This window comes from Camelus ferus, chromosome 6 (assembly GCF_009834535.1).
Source record: "Camelus ferus isolate YT-003-E chromosome 6, BCGSAC_Cfer_1.0, whole genome shotgun sequence".
In the NCBI taxonomy this organism is placed as follows: domain Eukaryota; kingdom Metazoa; phylum Chordata; class Mammalia; order Artiodactyla; family Camelidae; genus Camelus; species Camelus ferus.
In genome coordinates, this window is record NC_045701.1 from 49,292,909 (window position 1) to 49,313,145 (window position 20,237).

Consider the following 20,237-nt stretch of genomic DNA (forward strand, 5'->3'; position numbering starts at 1 on the left):
TGGATAATGATTGTTTCAAAGAATAAAATAATATTGTGTTGATTTAAAAATATATGTAGATTAAAATATTAGAAAAAATAATATAAAGTACAAAAAAGGTAAACATTGCTGAAATATTCTAAGGTTCTATCATTACTGAGGAAGTGGTAAAGTAATAATCAAGGATGTGGGGTGTAATTTTTAAGGTAGTCAATAAAAGCTACTAAGATAACTTAAATCTAGTAGTTAAATAGATGATAAAATGGAATAATTAAAAATATCTCACAGATTCGAAAGAAGGCAAGAAAAGAAGTAAAATAAAACAAGTGGGTCATACAGTGAAAAATAAATAACAGTCATTGAATTAAATGTACTAAAACTTAAGATAGCCCCACTAGATTAAAACAACAAAAATCTATATTCTGGTTACAAGTGACATATTGTAAATATAAAGATACAGAAAGTTTGAGAATAAAAAAGATGAATATTTATCACTCTCCTCTACCCGTAAGAAATCCCACTAGCTGAAAGAAAGCCTTCAGTAGTTAAATGAATGACAGGCAAAACAGATTTAAGGAAAAAACACTGCCAGTGGTAAAAAAAGAACATCTGAATGATAACCTACCAGGAAGATACAGTATCAGAAAGACACACTCAGATAATCCACTAGGAAGACACAATGACTCTAAGTCTGTATATATTAATAATACACCTTCAAAATATATAAAGCAAAAATTGACAAAAATAAAGAAAAAAGAGACAAATTCACAGCCATAGTAAGAAACATTAAGTAACCATTCTCAATAGCTTTTAGAACAGCAGGTGCAAAAATTAGGGAATATATAGAATAACTGAACAACACAAGTAACAATTGTGACCTATTGAAACCCAACAATTTTGGAATGCACATTTTTTAGGGTGCTCAAGGATCATTCACGAAAGTACACCATAAGCAAGTACTCCATGCAAGCCTCAATTGCTAAAGATTGAAATTATTCAGATTGTAATGCTTTCTGACCCAGTGAAATCAGACTAGAAATCAATTTAAAATTATAACAAGAAAAGCATCTGTTATTATTTTAGGGAATTAAATACATTAAAAAGGATTTAATTATAATATTCTCATTCACATTTCACTAAGCTTTCTTTAGTATATAAAGAGGCATGAAGTTACATGAAGTGATTCTGGGGTTACTAATAAGTAAATTTTAACTATTCCATAGTTTCAAATACAGACATCTCCATGGGAATATTGACTCAACATACTTATTGAGAATATTCCATGTGTCTGGCACTTTTGAGCTGTTGAAAAGACTAAATCACTATAATTATTATGTCCACATACACAAAATAATTTGATAGTTTCAGTGTTATAAGGAAAAAACAAACAAACAAAAAAACACCCTGGGTATTAGGAAAGATAACTGTGGAAGGGAAGATATGTTACTTCAGATAGATCTGTCAGGGAAAGCCTTCCTCAGGTGATGAGTCCTCGGTGTAAGAAGACCTGGCCATATTATCTGAGTAAACAACATTCCATGTTGGAGGGAGCAACCACATGCAGACCCTAGGCATGTCTAGGGAGGGCATGACCAGGGCAGTGAATAAGGTACAGGAGATTTTAGATAAGGGAGAGCAGCACAAGGCAGAACAAGGTCAAACATGGTCTCGCAGGCCACGATACTCATTTCAACTTATTCTAAACATTGAGAAGCCACTGGAGGGATTAGAACAGGAAAAAACAATTTACACTTTTAAATGATCACTCAGAAGATTGGAGGTTTCTGTAATAAAGCATGACAGCCAGTTGGGAACTTATTGCTGTATTCCATGGAGAGATAACAGAAGTCATGTGACATGGCTGGACCTGTGGATATCAGGCCCATGTGCCGTATATTAACATGTGTGGTAGGAAGAAAAACCACTGATAACATTTTGTCTATGAGAAAGCCAACATTCTCTGTGGTTATGAGAACTGAACTTTCCATATGCTGCTGTTTGAGAGTTTCTATCAGTCTGGTCTACAAAATAGGTTTAATATGAACAAATTAAGTACATATATAACATAAAAGTACTGAAGTATTTCTTGCTTATACATATTTCTTAGGACAGATACAAACCCATAGCCATTTAAAAAGGAGCGATAAACAACATAATCAAGTAACCAAAGGCAGGAAAGGCATCTTTAAATAGGAACCATAACTACTTGTTATTGGCAATTATCAACTACAGCAGGTGAATCCAGAACACAGAATTGCAAGAAAAGTGTGTTTCTTAAACTTTTTAAAAGAATTAATTCAGAAGGTCCAAGCAGCAGTTAACAAGCATAGCAAAACGTAGAGGAAGCATGTGTTACAGCAACCTACAGGTTAATAGTCATATCAAAAGAAGTATCGGTATTGAAATGTTCAAATTGAAACGTTGTTGGTCTCATACAAGAATGGGGAAAGAAAAAAAAAGAGAAAATAAAAGCTACTTTTAAAAGGCAGAATCAACAGCTACTAGTTTGAGAGCTCTTGTAAGATGGATATTTTAAGAGCTGCTCACATAGAAACAGCCACAAATTCAAAAGAATGAATGAAAAGTTTGATCGTGCTTATTTAACAACTGTAAAACAAATTTCTAATTATTTTGAAAGTTGTATACTTGTACAGTTTCCTCCAAATTTGGACAAGGCCCATGTGTTCATTTCCAAGTGATGAGACAGTTCAGCAGGTAAAAAACTGCCTGCAGTGATGCCTCACCTAGTGAACAGGTGTTTAGAATTGCCTCAGTAACTGTAAACATATCATGTCAAACTAGAAATTATGTTTTTTACATTTTAACAATGTCTATATTTTAAAAGAAATTGACAATAGAAGAATAAAATAAATGATAGAAGATCATTTATCTGAAGTTCTAAACCTTAAAGACATCCAAGCAACTAAACACTGTTAACAAATTTTTTAAGTTATTTTGTAACTAAAAAAAAAAAAGATTTTAGAAAAATTAAAGAATGAATTGCTGTATTTATTAAGTTTTATATTTAATGATGAAAAATGGGATGCTGGGACATTTATAAATTCAGGATTACATTATATGATTAGAGAGTTAAGATGTGAAACTTGTAATAATCTTTAACATGCCAAATTAGAATATTTACAGTATTTAAATTTGGTTGTATAGTTCCCTAATTATGGGTAAACGATGTCTCAACACTTTAACAATGTAGTCAAATTCCTGTTTATCTTGCTGCCTATACAATTAAAAACAATTCATGCTCACAATTATTTTGAACATTTTTCTAAGTACAGTTTTTTATTTAAAACTTTTCCTTTGTTAATTAGGTTTGTGTTCCTTTTTGGTCATAAAAACACTTTATAATAACAGCATTCAAATATTCTTATAATTTCAATGTCTCAAGAATTATTAATTTTTCCTCTCAATACATTACAGAAGTATATCCCATATTATATTCACTCTATGTAAAATTAAATCAATTTTTCTTTTTAATAAATTTTAATGACTTAGATATTTCAGTTTTTACAAAATTAAGGTTTAATTCTTAAACTAAGTCAAAACCAAAAATGAACAAAGAAAATTAGATTTTTTTCCCCCAAACCAAAATCAAATAAATTTCAAGCAGATTTCTTCATTCCTTTATGTATTTAGCATTACAATGGGGAAATCAGAATCTCTTCTTTTAAGAAATACTTTCCACAAAAAAACAAAGCAGAGAGCAAATGTATAATTATGTAGCTTAGAGTGAAACGTAGACAAACCTATGGACAAAAAAATATGTTAGGATACATTAATTTAAATTATTTTTCAAGAGTTAACATTATAAATTTAACTACCCCATGAAAAATAAACAAACTGTTTATCATTACTTGAGTTCTCTGATCTTTCAGCCAAGCATGTATTGGTTTTTAAAAGGCCATATTTGGAGAAACTATATTTTCAAATATATACAGTATTGCGTGCTGCCTGAATTAGGAAAGTATCCAGCACAGCAGGGTGGAAATACTATACCTCAGTTCCTACCTGGGTGAAGAAGGGCTCATAAATCTCAACTCCTTTATCAGATCCTTGCAGTAACACCTCCTGGCCACGTCTCCAGCTGTACCGAACAGGTGGATTGGAATTGGCAACACACCGGAGGAACACTGTCCTCTCATAGTAAAATTGTTCTTTAGCTTCACCTATACTTTGATGAACAGTTACTACTGGGTCATCCAAATCTAGAAGAAAAAATAAAAACAATGTCATGAGCTACATGGCTTTTAAAGTACTGTACATACAAAATCTAACCAAAGATGAATTTTCCCAATTGATTATATGTTGCTTATCACTAGGCTCATTTTTTCACTGAGCTAATTGAACTCATTTGCAGAGAAATTTCCAATGATAGAAGGTAAAGACAAATAATAGTTATTTCTTAAGATCTCTATTTGCTGAAACAGTCCAAACGACTATACATATTTCCAACACTTTGTCAACAGCCACATAAAACAGCTCCATGAGAAAAATTAGAAAATTTAAGATGTTACCCAAAACTATGAAGCATAGTCACAGAGAAAAAAATATCAAGCAGTTCAACTGACTCTTAACCTTAACATACTTCTTTCCTCAATTATTTATAACACATATTAAAAACAAGGAAAAAATTTATGTCTATGAACTGTTATAATCTTTATAGTAAGAGAATATTATCTTATACTGGGTTAGATTTTTCCTTCATCTCAGATTTTATATCCCAGATCATGTTGCTAATGGAAAATGTATTAACAGAAGGTATTATTAAAAGGTATTAATATTTTTATTAATGAATACTGGAACTAAAATTTTGCTTCCTAAAGAAGACATATATATCAAGGGTTTAACAAACATTTTCTGGAAAGAAACAACTCATAAATATGCTGGGCTTTGTGGTTCACAGTCTTTATCCTAACTAGTCAACTCTACCATTGTAGTGTGAAAGACAATAGGTAAATGAATGAAACATGAATGTTGCTGAGTTCCAATAAGATTTTATTTACAAATACAGGTGCCTCAGCTAGATTTGGCTCATGGGCCATAGTCTGCCATAGATTGCCAATTCTTGATATATCATATCCCAGGGTTTTTTTTTAAGATAAAAATAAATTAAGAAGTGTGTTTGCTTTAAAAAAAAACTGTAGTGTATATTAGAAAACTTTCTAAGAGAGTAAATCTTAAAAGTTCGTATTATAAGGAAAAATGTGTAGCTTTGTATGGTGACAAATGATAATTAGAGTTACTGTGGTGATCATTCTGCAGTGTATACAAATATTGAACTGCTATGTTGAATACCTGAAACTAATATAATATTATATGTCAGTTACACATCAATTTAAAAAAATAAATACAAACAAAATTTTTAAAAGGACATGTTCAAATAATAAAAAGGCAACAAAAGTAGTGAAATAACAGCTTCCCTAAGGAATCAAAGTAAAGAAGAGAACTCCAGATTTCTCCAGTTTTCAAAAAAATCTTTTTTTCAAACGTGAATTACTTGACAGCCCTACTTAGATTTCCAGTTTTGCAACATTGAGGGTTTTTTCCCCCAACATTAGAATATTTTCACAGCTACCTCAAAGGCCTCTAATTTTAGCAGTGAAAACTTACAGAACAACTGTTGCCTTTTCGGTAAAATTTCAGTAACTTTCAGTTTAAATTCACCCTATTAACTGTGCAGGGATATAAGTCAGGTTTGTTGGAGTAGTTAGGGATACCAGCATTATTATCATGAAATGTTCAAAGGCCTTTAAAATCCATCGAGTAGTGTCTTATTTGATGATTAGGCTTTTACATACAAATCCAATCCTACAGAAAATGGATTAGCTGGATTCAGTCTTGGTGACTTGAAAAAAAGGTACTCTGAGTCAGTTGTAAACAACTTATTTTTTTCTTGTTCAAAACATAATTTCTTTTAGTCATGGTCTCCTTTTTAGAAAATATGAGCTGTGTTCTATTGTAAAAACAAAATTCCGAAGTGAGAAAGTTTAGAAACAAAACAGAATTGGATGGGAAACAGTGTAACAATGGTGACTCTCTTTGAGTTCCAAATAGCTGATAGTATTGCATTTTTCAACATCCATCTATTGATGTATCCCTAGCACTTTTCACATTAGGTGATGGTGTCGATAGGTGCAGTCAGGAATAGACCAAACCCAAATAATCACTTAAACATGCTCTTCCCTGACCCAGATGAGGTTCAGGTCACTGGCCTTCTGAGGCTCTTAATCTTGTGACAATGGCTTACTGAATATTGTATTGGCAGAATTATCTGTTAGATTCACTCACGTTTAGGAATTTCTATTTCATAAAACTTCTAGATGATTTATTTTTTACATTTAAAAACAAGCAAGGCATAAATGGTTACCTTTCTATACAGTATAAAACACTTCTGTTATTTTTATTACTCTTTTAAAAGATTAAAAACACATTTAAAAGTGAAACAAAGAAACAAAAAACCAAACATGCCAAAAACAAGATGTCTTTTAGACAAGTCAAATAATGGCATACTTTCAGTGAAATTACATGCTTGTGTGTGTGTGTGTGTGTGTGTGTGTGTGCGTAGACATACATATATACATACATAATATATAGTTTAAATGATATATAAACATATACCACTTAAAAGATATGTTTAAAATATACACTATCTATTACTGAATACATACTGAATATATACTAAATATGTCTTTACTTTACGTCAGGGTTCTTAGAAAAGAGACTCTAAGACAGAGGAATGTGTGCATGAAGTGTATTCAACACTTTTTGGGGAGTGAAGGAAATAGGATTGTGAAGGGGAGTCCAACTACAGCACATTTGCAGCAAAGGTCTCACTCAGTAGCTCCAGACACGTTTTGGAGCCCTTACGTCCCCTCAGAACTGTACTGCCTTAAAGCAAGGAAACAAGGAAGCTAAACCCTTATACTCCAACCCTCTTCGGCAGACATCAACCAGTTCTTACAAATGTGCTGCTCCCCACCAGGGAAAGCGACCTTGGGAGGGGCAGCTTTGTTTGGTTTAGGGCAATTTCTAGAGAAGGATTTAGCTTAGAGGCATCAATCAGTTCCTCCAACTCTCAACAGCTGGAAGAACGAGTGCTTCAGTCCCGAGAGAGGGATCTGTGGGTGCACTATGCATCCACCCACATCCACCTGCTAGGTATGAAAACTCGCTCTATCTAGGAAGAACTATTTCAGGATTCCAGTTAGTCATCTTTCCTGGGAAATCTTTCATAAGAAACTGTGGCAGGATGATAGTCATCATCTCCTTCTACTGTTACCATTCTAGATTGCTCTCATCCTGGGCTAGGACATCTTTTGGTGTAAGTCACTTATCTAGTGAGGTTATCAGACCTTTGTCACTAAGGATTTTGAGCCCCTTGGTAACCATGCTCTTCTCAAGCCATTACTGATACAGTTGTCTGTTTACCACCAAAACTGAACAACAGAATAGCAAGAAATGCCTCAGCGCATCAACTGAGTATCAAATATATTCTAACTGCCTCATTGTGTAACAACAGTCCTACCTCGAAGCTGACCATATGGGCCCACCAGGATGGTGACTCCTCTCATCTGTTGTTTCCTGACACAGGAGGCCTGAAGTAACCTAAAGCAGCCAAGGCTTGGAGATTAAGGGGACTCCTGCTGTGTCACTTAATAAAGGCTTTTTCCCTTTCTGAGAACTAAGACTTCTAAACTGGCAGAGCCCAGAGCTGTGGGAAGGGAAGCATGGATTCCCCAACTGGGTCACTGAACGTGATGGTAGTAAGCAGGGTCTCTGCTTGATTCTTGAACCAATGTATTTTACAAAAAAAAAAAAAAAAAAAAAAGTGCATCATACCATAAAATAATGGTCATTGATTTAGGATGTACACTGAATCTCGGAAGATGGCAGCCCCTCCCTACTGGATGTTGTCTCTCCAAAACTCAGCTGCCCCCTCCAAAGGCCATTCTATCACTTTAGTAAATTATTTTTTTTAGGTGGTATAGAATATGATATAACTAGAGAATCCCATATCAATGTTCCCACTGCCACATCTTCACTGCTGTAAAATGTGCTTTTGGTCCCATGAGTGGTTAGGTAGGATCCTGTATTAAAATAAAACATTCTAAAAGCCTTTGAATATGCTACCGCTGGCTGAGGTAAGCAGAAAAAAAATCTATCCCCAGAATACACGTCAGATTCAATCAAAACAACACACTGTCACTTTCAGGGTTAAAAAAAGAAGTCTAATATAATCAACTTGCTACTAAGGGATGGGCTGGCATTCTTGAAGGATAATGCTGTACCAAGAGGCCAGTGTTGGTGTCTGTTGCTGCCAAGTTAGATATTCAGTAGTGGCAGCAGACAGGCCAGCCTTTGTGAATGATAACCCACGTTTCAAGCTTATGCATGGCCACCATCCCTACCATTATGGCTGTTCTTTTCGCGAGGCTGTTGTAGCAGCTGTGGGTGGCCAATGACAGAAGCTGGCTGATATCAGCTATCTGCCTTACTCTGTCTACTTCATTGTTTTGTGCTTGTTCTGTGGTAGATACTTTTTGATGCTCATTAACATGCAATACAAATATTATCACACTTCCTGTCCCTCCCATAGGTCCATCCAAATACTTAAACAAATCTTCCCTTACCACACAAAGTGGTTGATCAGGTACACCCCCCAAATCAAAGTTAGGTTCATTAGGAATATTTCTCCTTACTCCCCTCTATTGAGGACATCATCGCAGAGTGGGATTCTAGGGAGGTGGTAGTCCAGTTTGGGGCTTTTCCACGTGGACCGAGCTGACTCGTCATCAAAGAAGCTTAGCCTTTTTCCTCTACCATCAGCTCATAAGAAACCCTCCACGGGGCTAGGTATGAGCTCCGAGAGAAGCACTAGTCAAACACTGACAGATGCACTTGCTTGTGTGGCTTACTTCAGCCCTCTGGCCCTGGCCATGCCTCATTTTAGATGTACCACCTCCATCTTATGATGGATGACTGACAGGGCTGCCCTATTTTATGCCTGAGTGTTGGCAGATATGACAAAACTCAATGCATGACTGACACTTCAGGCCTCATAGTCTGAAAATTACCTCAGGTTCAGCGATTGGGCAAGGAGTCCTGACTTTTTATTCTATGACCACATTCAGCCTCCCGATTATCCATCTGGTTTCTCTAATTGTGTAGATGAGGCAATACCCTTGATGCCTGTCCACTTATTTTGCCCCAAGGGATACTGAGCTCTAGTAACTATCCCCACGGCTCTCTGTGAGTCTGGAGCACTGGATGCGTTTGAACTGGCTGCTCACTGAGACGCCTGTGACAACTAAGCCCTGCCACCTAGCCTCTATTACTCTGAGATCCCAGCACCTCGTTGCCGTCAGGGAGACCAGTTCTATAAGAGCATCTCCTGCTATGCACATTTGCCTACAGAGAACAGTCACCTCTGAGTCTCAGTGATACCCATATCACTGTCATCAGCACATTCCTGCTGCTTTAATAAATGTGGTGTCCTCCAAGCCTTTACACAGATTATACCCAGTTGATGACTTTTTAAGGCTCTAACTGGTAAAAATTCGCGTTCGCATGCTTATATACCTGGGTCTTATGACCCCTTTTCCAATGGTCTACACAGCAGCTGTGGCACTTACACTTCCTTTTGTGGGGACCCCTGCTTTCCCTAGGCTTCCAAGAGCCATCTTAGCAGCAGCAACTATCTCCTGCTATCCTTGCCAGGGTCTGAACCTGAGTATCATGGGAGAATGCTCTCATATCAGTAAACTCTTATTCTTTATACCTATTTGATCTGATTCTCCGCCCCCAATTTTGTTCAATCTTATTCTCAATCTCACTTGATCCAGTAGCCAGAATCTTACTCCATACACACTCTCCTGACTCTTACCAATATATATTGGTTAGGTCTGTAGCTCATTTGAAGCATTGGCTCTTTGCTCCCTTAGAGACACACTTCCACGGTCAAGTTAAGTCATCTATTTACCCTATGTATTGATTTGCTGAGAAAGAATGGAGGTGAGAATATATCCAAAGAGGGGTATGTATGACCACAAAAGGAAGAAAATTCTGCAACATCTTTATGCAAGATGGAAGTGAAAGCCTCTTTTCAGAAGAAATGGTCCACCTCTGTAGCCCAGGAGGTTTAGGGAGATCTAGGTTTTCAAGGATTTTGAGATCATAAACCCAGATATACTCCACCCCTCAAGTCAGGTTTCCACTTATTCCCAACTGGGTTCAGATCCAGGCTTCGCTAGTTTGCTGGGGCTGAGGATTTAAGCTTCTCTGGAACTCTACTATACTTTTAAGTAAGTTCTAAGCCTTTTTATCAGCTTTTATAACCTCTGGCTAAAGAAGATAAGAATTTCTTTATACTCTGCTAAAGAGGCTTTCTTATCCTCACACATCACCTTCAACTCATGATTAATCACACTCAGTCTTTTATTCTTTTTCTCCGCCGCATTAATAGAACTCAGCAGAAACTGATCCATTGTCCTTATAATTATTACTTTCCAATGAATTCCTCAAAAGCCTGACATACTGAATTCAGAGAGTACAACCTTTCATTGATACCTATCCTTTTCTTACAGTCTGTGAAGGTTTTAACAATTTCAGCACTATAGTAGTCAAGGGCTATCAGGGGTTCACCTACCACTAGCAATGGGCTGATGGGTGATCCATCTATAACGCTGTATCTTAGACACTATTTTCTCAGACTATCTAGAATTATATCTTGAAAATACAAATCTTTGCTGAAGACATGCATTCAGGAGATTTACTGGGTAGGGAGTGCTTTCAGAATTCAATTTTGTGAGAGTGTGCCAAAAAAAAAAAAAAAAAAAAAGGTAGGATTAGGTATTGGGAGGAGTTAAATGCACAAAGTCTCTGGTAGATCCAGAAGGAGCTCCAGATTTGAGAAGGTCTTTCAGAGCTGTCCTACAAGACACAAAACTCAGTCACTAGACTAGGGCTGGTGATGAGGAGGCTTGACCTTGAATTAGGCGGCTCTTTCCAGCTGAGGACAACTTCATGAGAGGGATTCACTAAAGAGTCAACATCCTCTAACATTCCCAGGACATAGACAGAATACCTTGTATACTGTTTTATCTGAAGACGTTGGGGTTCATTTCTAATTTTCTTCAGTCTTTATTTATAGTTCAGGGACCATAAGGTCACTTTCTACATTTACCCAATAGTCAATTTTCATACTAAATGGGCTATTTTATATTATTACTGATATTTTATTTGAATTTATTTTTTCTCTTTCAAATAAATTTCTTTTAATTTTGTAGGCTAAATATGTAAAATTCAAATACCTAGAGATGATATCCATTAGTAAATGCAAAATGTTCTCTGAGATAATTTTTATAATTTAATGAAGGCCAAACTTCTTCACATTTATAAAATAATGTAAATCATTGAATATATTATTTGGCACATGAATATTTGTTTTAAACATATTTAAATAAAAACTAACATAGTTTTCTATAAAGTATACCCCTATGCTTATAAGATCTATACCTTAGTCATGTTTACATTCCTTGAATCTGACATAAGAGACATAAGTACTTGATAATGATCTAATAAATTAATGTAAATTAAGATTAATCTGTTGTAACTAATATGTTCAAAGTCAATTTTCAGCAAGGCTATCCATACATATAATAATGATAAACCTAAGAAAAATTCATTTTTTACCATAAATGCAATAGCTACTGACCTCTTTCTAACTGAAATAATTTTCTGGAAACTTTTTTTGGCTGATTAAATATGCCATAAAATGATAAATTAAAGTCATTTTAAGAAAAAAAATTATATATGATGATGTAAGTTATTTTTCTTAACCCTAGAAACTTACATGAACTGAATTGCATAACTGATTAGGGCTGAGGAAAGAAAGACCTGGTTGGGCAGTTGGGTAGACAGTGTATTAATTGAAATATGAAATGTAGAATGAGACCTAATCCTGGCCAGGGGAGGGGAAGGTGGAGGATGTAAAAGGGAAAGGAGTTATTTCTTTTTGGATCATGCTCAATGTCAAGCACCTACTTCTCTCCTAATCACAATGTTTATAAGCTGGCGCCTGAATGAGAAGTCTGGGCTACAGATATGGATTCAGGAGACACTGGTATTCTGTGTGAGGGAATGAAACCATGCAGGAGGTATGCAGAATGAAAAGAGGAAAGGCCCAAGGGAGAGCCCTGGTCTGCATCAAGTGGAGGCAAAAAGAAGGAAAATATCTGAAAAAGACAGGAAAAGTGATGAGAGAGGTAGAGACAAAACAAATCAGTGGGAGACAAAGTAAATTTTTAAAGTAATTCCATACCCATGGAGGGGTTGGAAAGCAGAATAAATGGTGAAAAGAAATCAAGGTAAGAATAGAGCTGGAAAGTGACTTTAAATGTGGCAAGAAAAATGCTACTGGTGAGCTTTATCGGACCTGTGCTAGTGGAGTAATGTGACAGGCAGTCATTTTCCTGTGCTTTAAGAAGTGAAAGACAGATAAAAACATAGAACAATTAATGGATATAATCCCTCCAAGATACTTGGCTCTGACAAGAAAGTGTTAGAGGAATAATTAGAGGACAACATGTGATCAAATTTTTCACTGTTTCATTTTCCTCTAAGCTGAGAGCTAAATATTTAAATCCAAATAGGGAAGTACAGGAGTTTATAAGTAAAAAATAAAGCAATAAGAGCTCTAGGAAAATGGCTGATGTTTAAACTAGCTGTTTTAATAAATAATTACCATTTTAATTATATAATTATGGTATGAATTTTTACAACTCAGCATTATTTAAAATTTTTTTTATCAGTAGCATGTCCCTGTTTTTAGGTGGTTTTCGTCTGAGCTTCCAGTCTTTTAGTCTAGAAAAGTTGGAATTACTTTTGATACCTTTTTACCAAGGCATAGATATTTCACCTTAAAAAAATCCAAAATTAGTTCTTATACATTAGATATCCCCATTTGAGATAAATCATGGAAGCATTTGTTTAGTCTCCTCTCCACTTAAAGTGAGATAGGATAGTGATATAAAGAGTTAACTCATCTCCCAGCATGCTCTGGCACAATTAATCTCTGTGCTTATGGTTAATCAGTTATTAACTGCAACTGAAGTCATGGGTGTAGTTACAAGTTAAAGAATCAATTAATCTCAAAAATAATCACAGCAGAAGCATGTTTCCACAGGGGTTTCTTCCACCATTTGGTCCAATTTTTCTGTCTTTAATCTTTGAATTAAACCAAATGAATCTGAAAACCCAGATGGCAAAGAAACACTAAATACTGTATTGGATGTCATCTTTCCCTCTGGGAAGTTCCAGAGATCTTAAAAATCTTACGCAAAAGAAATCCAAATGTGTTTTCTTAAGGAAAATAACCACCCAGTATACTTGGAGGTATTAAAGCTAGTCAAGTATATTACTTTTTCGTTTTATGGTAAGAATGTGTTACTGTTCTAACTACAGGATGGAAGTACATAACAATAGATAATGCTGACTAACTAACCTGAATAATACAGCTGCCTTGAAGTTATACAAAAGAGAAACTAATTAAATCATTGTTAGATGTATCAATAATCAAGAACAAGGCACTTTATTGTAAACAAAGATTCTATGTCAATGATTTGTAGCATTTTCTGCAGATACCAACAGGAAACCACTGTTTTTTGGATAAATCAGTGAGAAATTTTGTGCAAGGCTGAATATAAGAAATATTTCATATCTTTTTCTGCACAGAGATTTTTGAATGATGACTAATTTTATCTGATAACCCATATTCGAAAACAGATAAAATGAGTACTTACAGCCAAATTCTTAACATAGTACATTTATAAGAGTGAAGCTATCTATAAGATTTAGACCCATTCTCGTTTGAAATTGTATTCTTACTCATCTATTCACACCAGTTTAGAATACATTGTACCTTCTATAATTAAAAAAAAAAAACAAACATGTTACATATGTTTTAAATGGGACCTTATTAAACTTGAAAGTTTTTGCACAGCAAAGGAAATCATCAAGACACAAAGACAACCACTAAATGGGAGAAAATATTTACAAATGATAGGCCTGATAAGGGGTTAATATTCCAAATATAGAAACAGCTCACATAACTCAGTATCAAAAAACAAACAACACAATAAAAAATGGGCAGAAGACCTAAACAGACATTTTTCCAGAGAAGATTATACAGATGGTCAAAGGTACATAGAAAGATGCTCAACAACGTTAATTGTAAGGGAAATGCAAGTCAAAACCACAATGAGATACCACTCACCCCTGTCAGAATGGCTATCATCAGAAACACCACAAAATAATGCTGGCAAAAATATGGAGAAAAGGGACCCTTTATATACTATTGGTGGGAATGTAAATTGCTGTTGCAGCCACTGTGGAAAACAATATGGAGATTCCTCAAAAAGTTAAAAATAGAACTACTATATGATCTAGTAATTCCACTCCTGGGTATCCAAAGGAAAGGAAACACTAATTTGAAAAGACACATGCACCCCTCTGCAACATTACTTACAATAGCTATTTTAAGGAAGCAACCTCAGTGTCCACCAACAGCTGGATGTAGTGAAGTATGATTATCTTTTTTTGTGTAGCTTTGGTTGGTAATGAATGGTAAAGTATGCCTCATTTTCTCCTCAATTGGACATGAAGTCTTTACTCCAACAAGAACTGAATTTTGAATATCACATAATTTAGAGATCTAGTTTTATTTTCTTTCTGATGGAGGTTACAGTAAAACCAGCACCATTTAATATTTTATTTTCTCACAATGAATTGAACACCAATTTATACATACATTAAATTCGCATATGTATTAGGATCCATTTTTGGCATCTTCTCTGTTGTATGACTTTGTCTGTTCCTGTGCAAAACCATATCAGCATGGTCAGTAGATTTTTATCTTCTGAATTCTATTAGGAAAACTTTACTCTACCCTAGCCCCTTGCTGCTGTTTCATTTCACTTTCTAGGTCATTCCCAGGCTTCTGTCTTCCAGTCAATGTCTACATTATTTTATTTTACTAAAATTAAAATTTCATATAAATGCAAATTCTAGAAATGACTTGAGATTTCATTACATTCATTTGTTAATCTAGAATATTTTGTTTTATGTTAGATGTATCCATTCAAAAAGATGGTATTATTTTCATTAATTCAGAACCATATTATATTCTTAGATATAAAGTAATGCCTTCTCCTTAGGTTCTATATCATTTTTGAAAATTTTTCCTAAATTCTTCATAATTTTTTGAATTTTTGAATATTTTTAATATTGCCAGAGAGAAGTAATTTTGTTTAAATGGCTATATAGTGACGCAAATATTACTATAAACACAATGAAATTGTAAAATAATGCACAAACTTTTTAGAAGAAATTATATTGAGTTCATTACCTACAAATAACATTTTGAAGTTGATTTCATATGTCATCCAATCAATAGACAGTTTTTTTTAACTGTATGATCTAATACAGTTTGATGTTATTCTTTGAAGTGACCAATGCGAAAAGAGAGGATCTACAAATGACTAATACATAAGTCCTGACAGTCAAAAGGGCTGAGATGGGGCTAAAACTGGGAAAGAAGAGGACATAATTTTGAGGATCAATGTCTCAGAAATGTGACTTCTTATGATTCTCAGATTTGGGATCTACAAAGATTTTTTTTTCAAATAGGTAAATGGCTGGCTCACCAAGTACGAGGACTAACATTCAAACTCCATCCCTATACTTTGGGTATCACCCACTTCCAATCAAAAAAGATGAAAGTGATAGATACTCTCTTCCAGCCTACTTTGTAGCCAGAGTGTGGGGACGTGACACAGGCTCATCCAGCTGAATGCATCCACCATGAACTCTGAATTAGGAGCTACTGATTCAGTGGAAGGATCCATTCCAGTGGCATGTGGTGGAGATGGCAGCAACAAGATTCAGTTCCCTGGGAAGCAGGGAGAGCTGTGCTAGTGAGAGCAGCCAGTGTTTGATATGAGAGAAATTCAGTGTATTGTGCCTGCAGAAGGGGCAGCCCTGACCTCACTGACTTGTGAAGGGATTGGGGTGTGCTCCCTCACATTGTTTAGCTTCATTTGTCCCTTCAGAACTTCATTCTGAAGCCTGAAAGCAAGTCCACAAAATTTAATTTTCTTTATTTGTTCCTTCAGTTAGTTTATATCTGCTAGAGTTGAAGTCTCCTGCTTCTATGCAATGGTTTATTGCTATTCTTGCCTCCTTTGCTCCTTTTGGCCTCTGCTGTCTGTCTCTGGTGAGAAGCATGCTCACTGACACTGTTTTCCTTTTTCTCCCTTTGCTTACTCACTCTTTGACTCCTTCCTCTTACTCTCACGGCCATAGAGGCTAGCCCCTTCAAGAATGAGATGATGACTAAAGAAGGAGAGGTAAGGAACAACAGAGCCCCGTCCTGTGTAGATAAAAACGTCTGCAGATCTTAGAGCAGAACTCTTGAAATCCATCTCACTTGGCTGGAGAAAGAAAAGAAGCATCATCCTCTTAATCCACCTGAGAGTCACTCTCAACAAAGACTTTCTTGTCTTCCATCCACAGTCCCAAACTCAATTGCTGATAAAACTGAAGTGGGGGTTCTCCTACGCTGCTATGCAAGGTCTAGAAGCTCACTTTGCCTGAGGCAGATTTTCTTAACAAATGAGTGGTATACATGAACAAAATGGTATTTTACTCTGAATGAATTTGTTTTATCTAATAATCAAAATCTGGTAAAATCTGAGAATCTTGGTAGACCAGCTTTGGAATGATGGGTGACTGCTGCCTCTGTAATATCCCAGGCAAATAACTTAATGGCATTTCCAGCAGAGCTGCATTTATTTTTAGTGTATTTTTCAATTAGATAAAATGTACAACTCCACTGCACTTAGCCATATACATTGTTTATGAATAAATATATCTACTATTTCCCCATTCTCAACTGACCACTTTCAGTTTCTAGACATCTGGTAAGACCTTTGCATTGGTAAGGTGCCTGGATGCCATGGGATTAGGTCTGTATCTCTGTCAATTGTCTTCCCTCCTCTACCATTTCAGTTTGCTTTTCTTTTATGGGGGTCTCTAAGAATTAAAAACAAAACAAAACAAACAAAAAAAAAAAACAGCCTAATAGCAACCCCTTTCCCACTTAAACAAGAAAGATATAATAACCTGCATCAAAATGAGAATTTTAGCAAGAATACCATAAACACCACAGAGGTGGAACCAACTTAGGGGTGACAGTACAACATCAATGTCCCACCTCATACCATTCCTTTCTTTTATCTGCCAAAACATACAAGTAAAGGAAGTCAGGGACTGGTGTTCTGCTCCTGAGAATGATGAAAGAATCTAAGAATTGGGACCACAAGGAATCAAATATTGATTTTCTTCAGAATTGTTTCTGCAGTACTCAAGGTTAACAATCAAAATGATCAAATAGGGCTGGGATCTATCTATACTAGTTTATAAATAATTTCTAGCAAAGAAACAATAATAAAGTCAGCTATTTGTAAGACTTTAGGCAACAGGAAAAATTATGAAATTTAAAATTTCGATTTTCAACAGTGAATGACATCAGCAAATATAGAGGGTAAGGCCTTAAGTTACCCCCAAATAGGAGGATTTTGTTTTTTCACTTTTTTGTTTTGTCTAAGGAAAATACACATTTTCCCTCCTTTTTAAGGATATTCCACAATACTGCTTTAGACTAGAAATCAAGACCTTGATTCTGTTTACAAAGGCAAGATGGACATGCTCTCTTGGGTTCTGAGAATGAAACTGTCACCCATGTGCACACATCCATGTGTATGTGGGGTGTTCCAAATATTGAAGGAAGTTAGTTTTGTAGTCCACTCATTATATTAAGTTAGGGGAAATGTCACATCGTAAAAGCGTAATATCTTGGCTATGACTAACTATCCATTTAATTTTCAACAACTTCTCTACTCAGTATAATTTTTAATAATTTCCTTATCATAATTTGAGTAAAATGCTGCCAAATTAATACACAACTCTTTATATTCTTTTATGTTGGTTATTTCACTCAACTGGTATAAGTTATTCTTTTCCTTTTGCTTGAACTATTTTCCCAAACTACATGTCTTCTTATTAGATAATTAATAAAAATATTAATTAAAATTATTACTAAAAATATTTTTAAATAACACATGTTACATAGTTCAGAAAATAATGCAACTAAATAGCATGAACTGAGTTCTAGAAAAGGAGATAAGTTTAATAAATGTTTGTGTTCAATTCAATTGCTGATATTAAGCTATCAACCAAGTTCAATTTTAAGAAACTGCCTCAAACTCAAATTAATTCACCTAAAATTATATTTATACATTAAATTTAAGAAGCTGGAATTTCATAGCAAAGTAATAAAATGCTAATAAAGCTAACGGAAGAAATTCTGCCTTGAAGACACTAATCAATGAAAGTTAAATATACTTCAGAATAGTTTCCCTTTGACTGAGAACTGATTCACCTAAAGAATTTAATCTGTTAAACCTTAGCAACACTTAGTCCTGATTAATGTTTATGGATACAAGTAATATGAGACTTTAACACTAGTCTTTATTGTCTCATTAGTTATAAAATTAATTGATCTAATTTTGGCTCATTCAAAGCCATATTAAAGAAAAATTAACTAATTAATTAATTTTATGTGTTTATTTAGTCAGTCTTTCCTAGGCATTAAAATTTCACTTCCAAATGTGCATAGTAGGGTGATAGAAAACAACATAAAAGCTATTTTACTTTATTTACATAATTCAAAATAGGCATGTTGAGTATGTTGAAATTCAGCTTATCAGTCCAATAATATACCAAGAATAACATATGAGAACTTTAATAACTAGTTTCTTTTCAAAATATTTTCTTCCATTATTTGCTCTTAAAATACCTACAGATATTTATATAGCTACAATCAAAATCCATCTGCAGTTTATAAAAGTTATTCTGTTGCCTTCAACTACCTATAAATACTGATAAAATGATTCATGTTTATTGGTAACCAACAAATTTCCCTAAGAATTTCAAAACATTAACATGAAAATAAACTATTACTTAAATACATGAACAAAAAGTTTATTACAAAGATACAAACTATGGATCTAATTAGAAAAAATAGTAACATAATATATTTTAAAACTGACATATTTTACATTCACTAATAAAACATAATGTCTTTCTACTTGTCAGTTATGATAAAATGACATTAATTATAATCAGCAAGCATTTCTATAGTTTATTAAAACCAAAAGTTTCTATAGTTTTTCCCATCAACTTTAAGTAGATTCTATCTTGACGATACAACTTTTAAATGATGATTTCTCATAAAATATTAATCACTATAAAGCAAATATATTAAATGAAAAAAGTCATCCAGAAATTGAAAAAACTATATTGTTACAGAATCTCCCTCCCTCACTTTTGCACATTCACACTGTGCCAGTCAGGCCAAGGCAATACAGTGTATTATTAAATAAATATCAAATGGTAGATAAACAGAAAAACAGTTAAATTATCCCAACTTATCCTGACAGTATATTGCCTACCATCAAAACTAATCCTAGCACTTATACAAAAACACAAATGGCTTCAGATTGAACAAAAATAAGTTCACAAACTTTACTGATAGGGCCCAGCACTTTTTTTGGCCTCCAATCTGAGCTTTTAGATACAATAATAAATTGTTTCTTGCTTTAATTACTAAACCCTCAGTTAATAAGAAATAAATTGGAAGAGGAAAAATGACAGCAAGAGCAATGAGAAATGGTATTGAAAGACTGACAGGGAAGCAACCACAAACTACAGCAAATACTACTAAATTAGTGGCTATCATTCACCCGAATCTACCCTGTGCCAGACACCGCAAAGCCACTTGACAGTTTATCCAATTTTTACAAGTGCTTTTAAGTAGAAACTATCACCAACATTTTACAAGCAAGAAACTATCACTCATAGTTTCTCAGCAATGTTGAGTGACTTGATAAAGATGCCAGAACAAAGATTCAGGAACAAGGCTACTGAACTTGAAAGCTCTTTTTGCAAGAATTCAAAACTTGAGTACTATAGACACTTTGTCTAGGGGGAAATAGCCATACATATACTTCATTAGGACTTCAACGCATTACTACGAATTTGGACAACTGGATACAGAATTATCATGGTTTTTAAGATGACAAGTGGATAAACATTCTAGAAAGTTGTCTATACAAATTTCTGACAAG

At 34.6% G+C, this 20,237-nt stretch overlaps 1 protein-coding gene across 2 annotated transcripts in view; it reads right to left on the reverse strand.

The window, feature by feature from the left end:
• Nucleotides 1-20,237, reverse strand: part of MDGA2 (MAM domain containing glycosylphosphatidylinositol anchor 2) — a 690,959-nt gene that overhangs the window by 255,075 nt on the left and 415,647 nt on the right. For both annotated transcript variants that reach the window (XM_006189475.3, XM_014563340.2), the window contains one exon: nt 4,003-4,199. In XM_006189475.3, the coding sequence (XP_006189537.2) occupies nt 4,003-4,199 (197 nt within the window). The remainder of the gene's footprint in view (nt 1-4,002; nt 4,200-20,237) is intronic.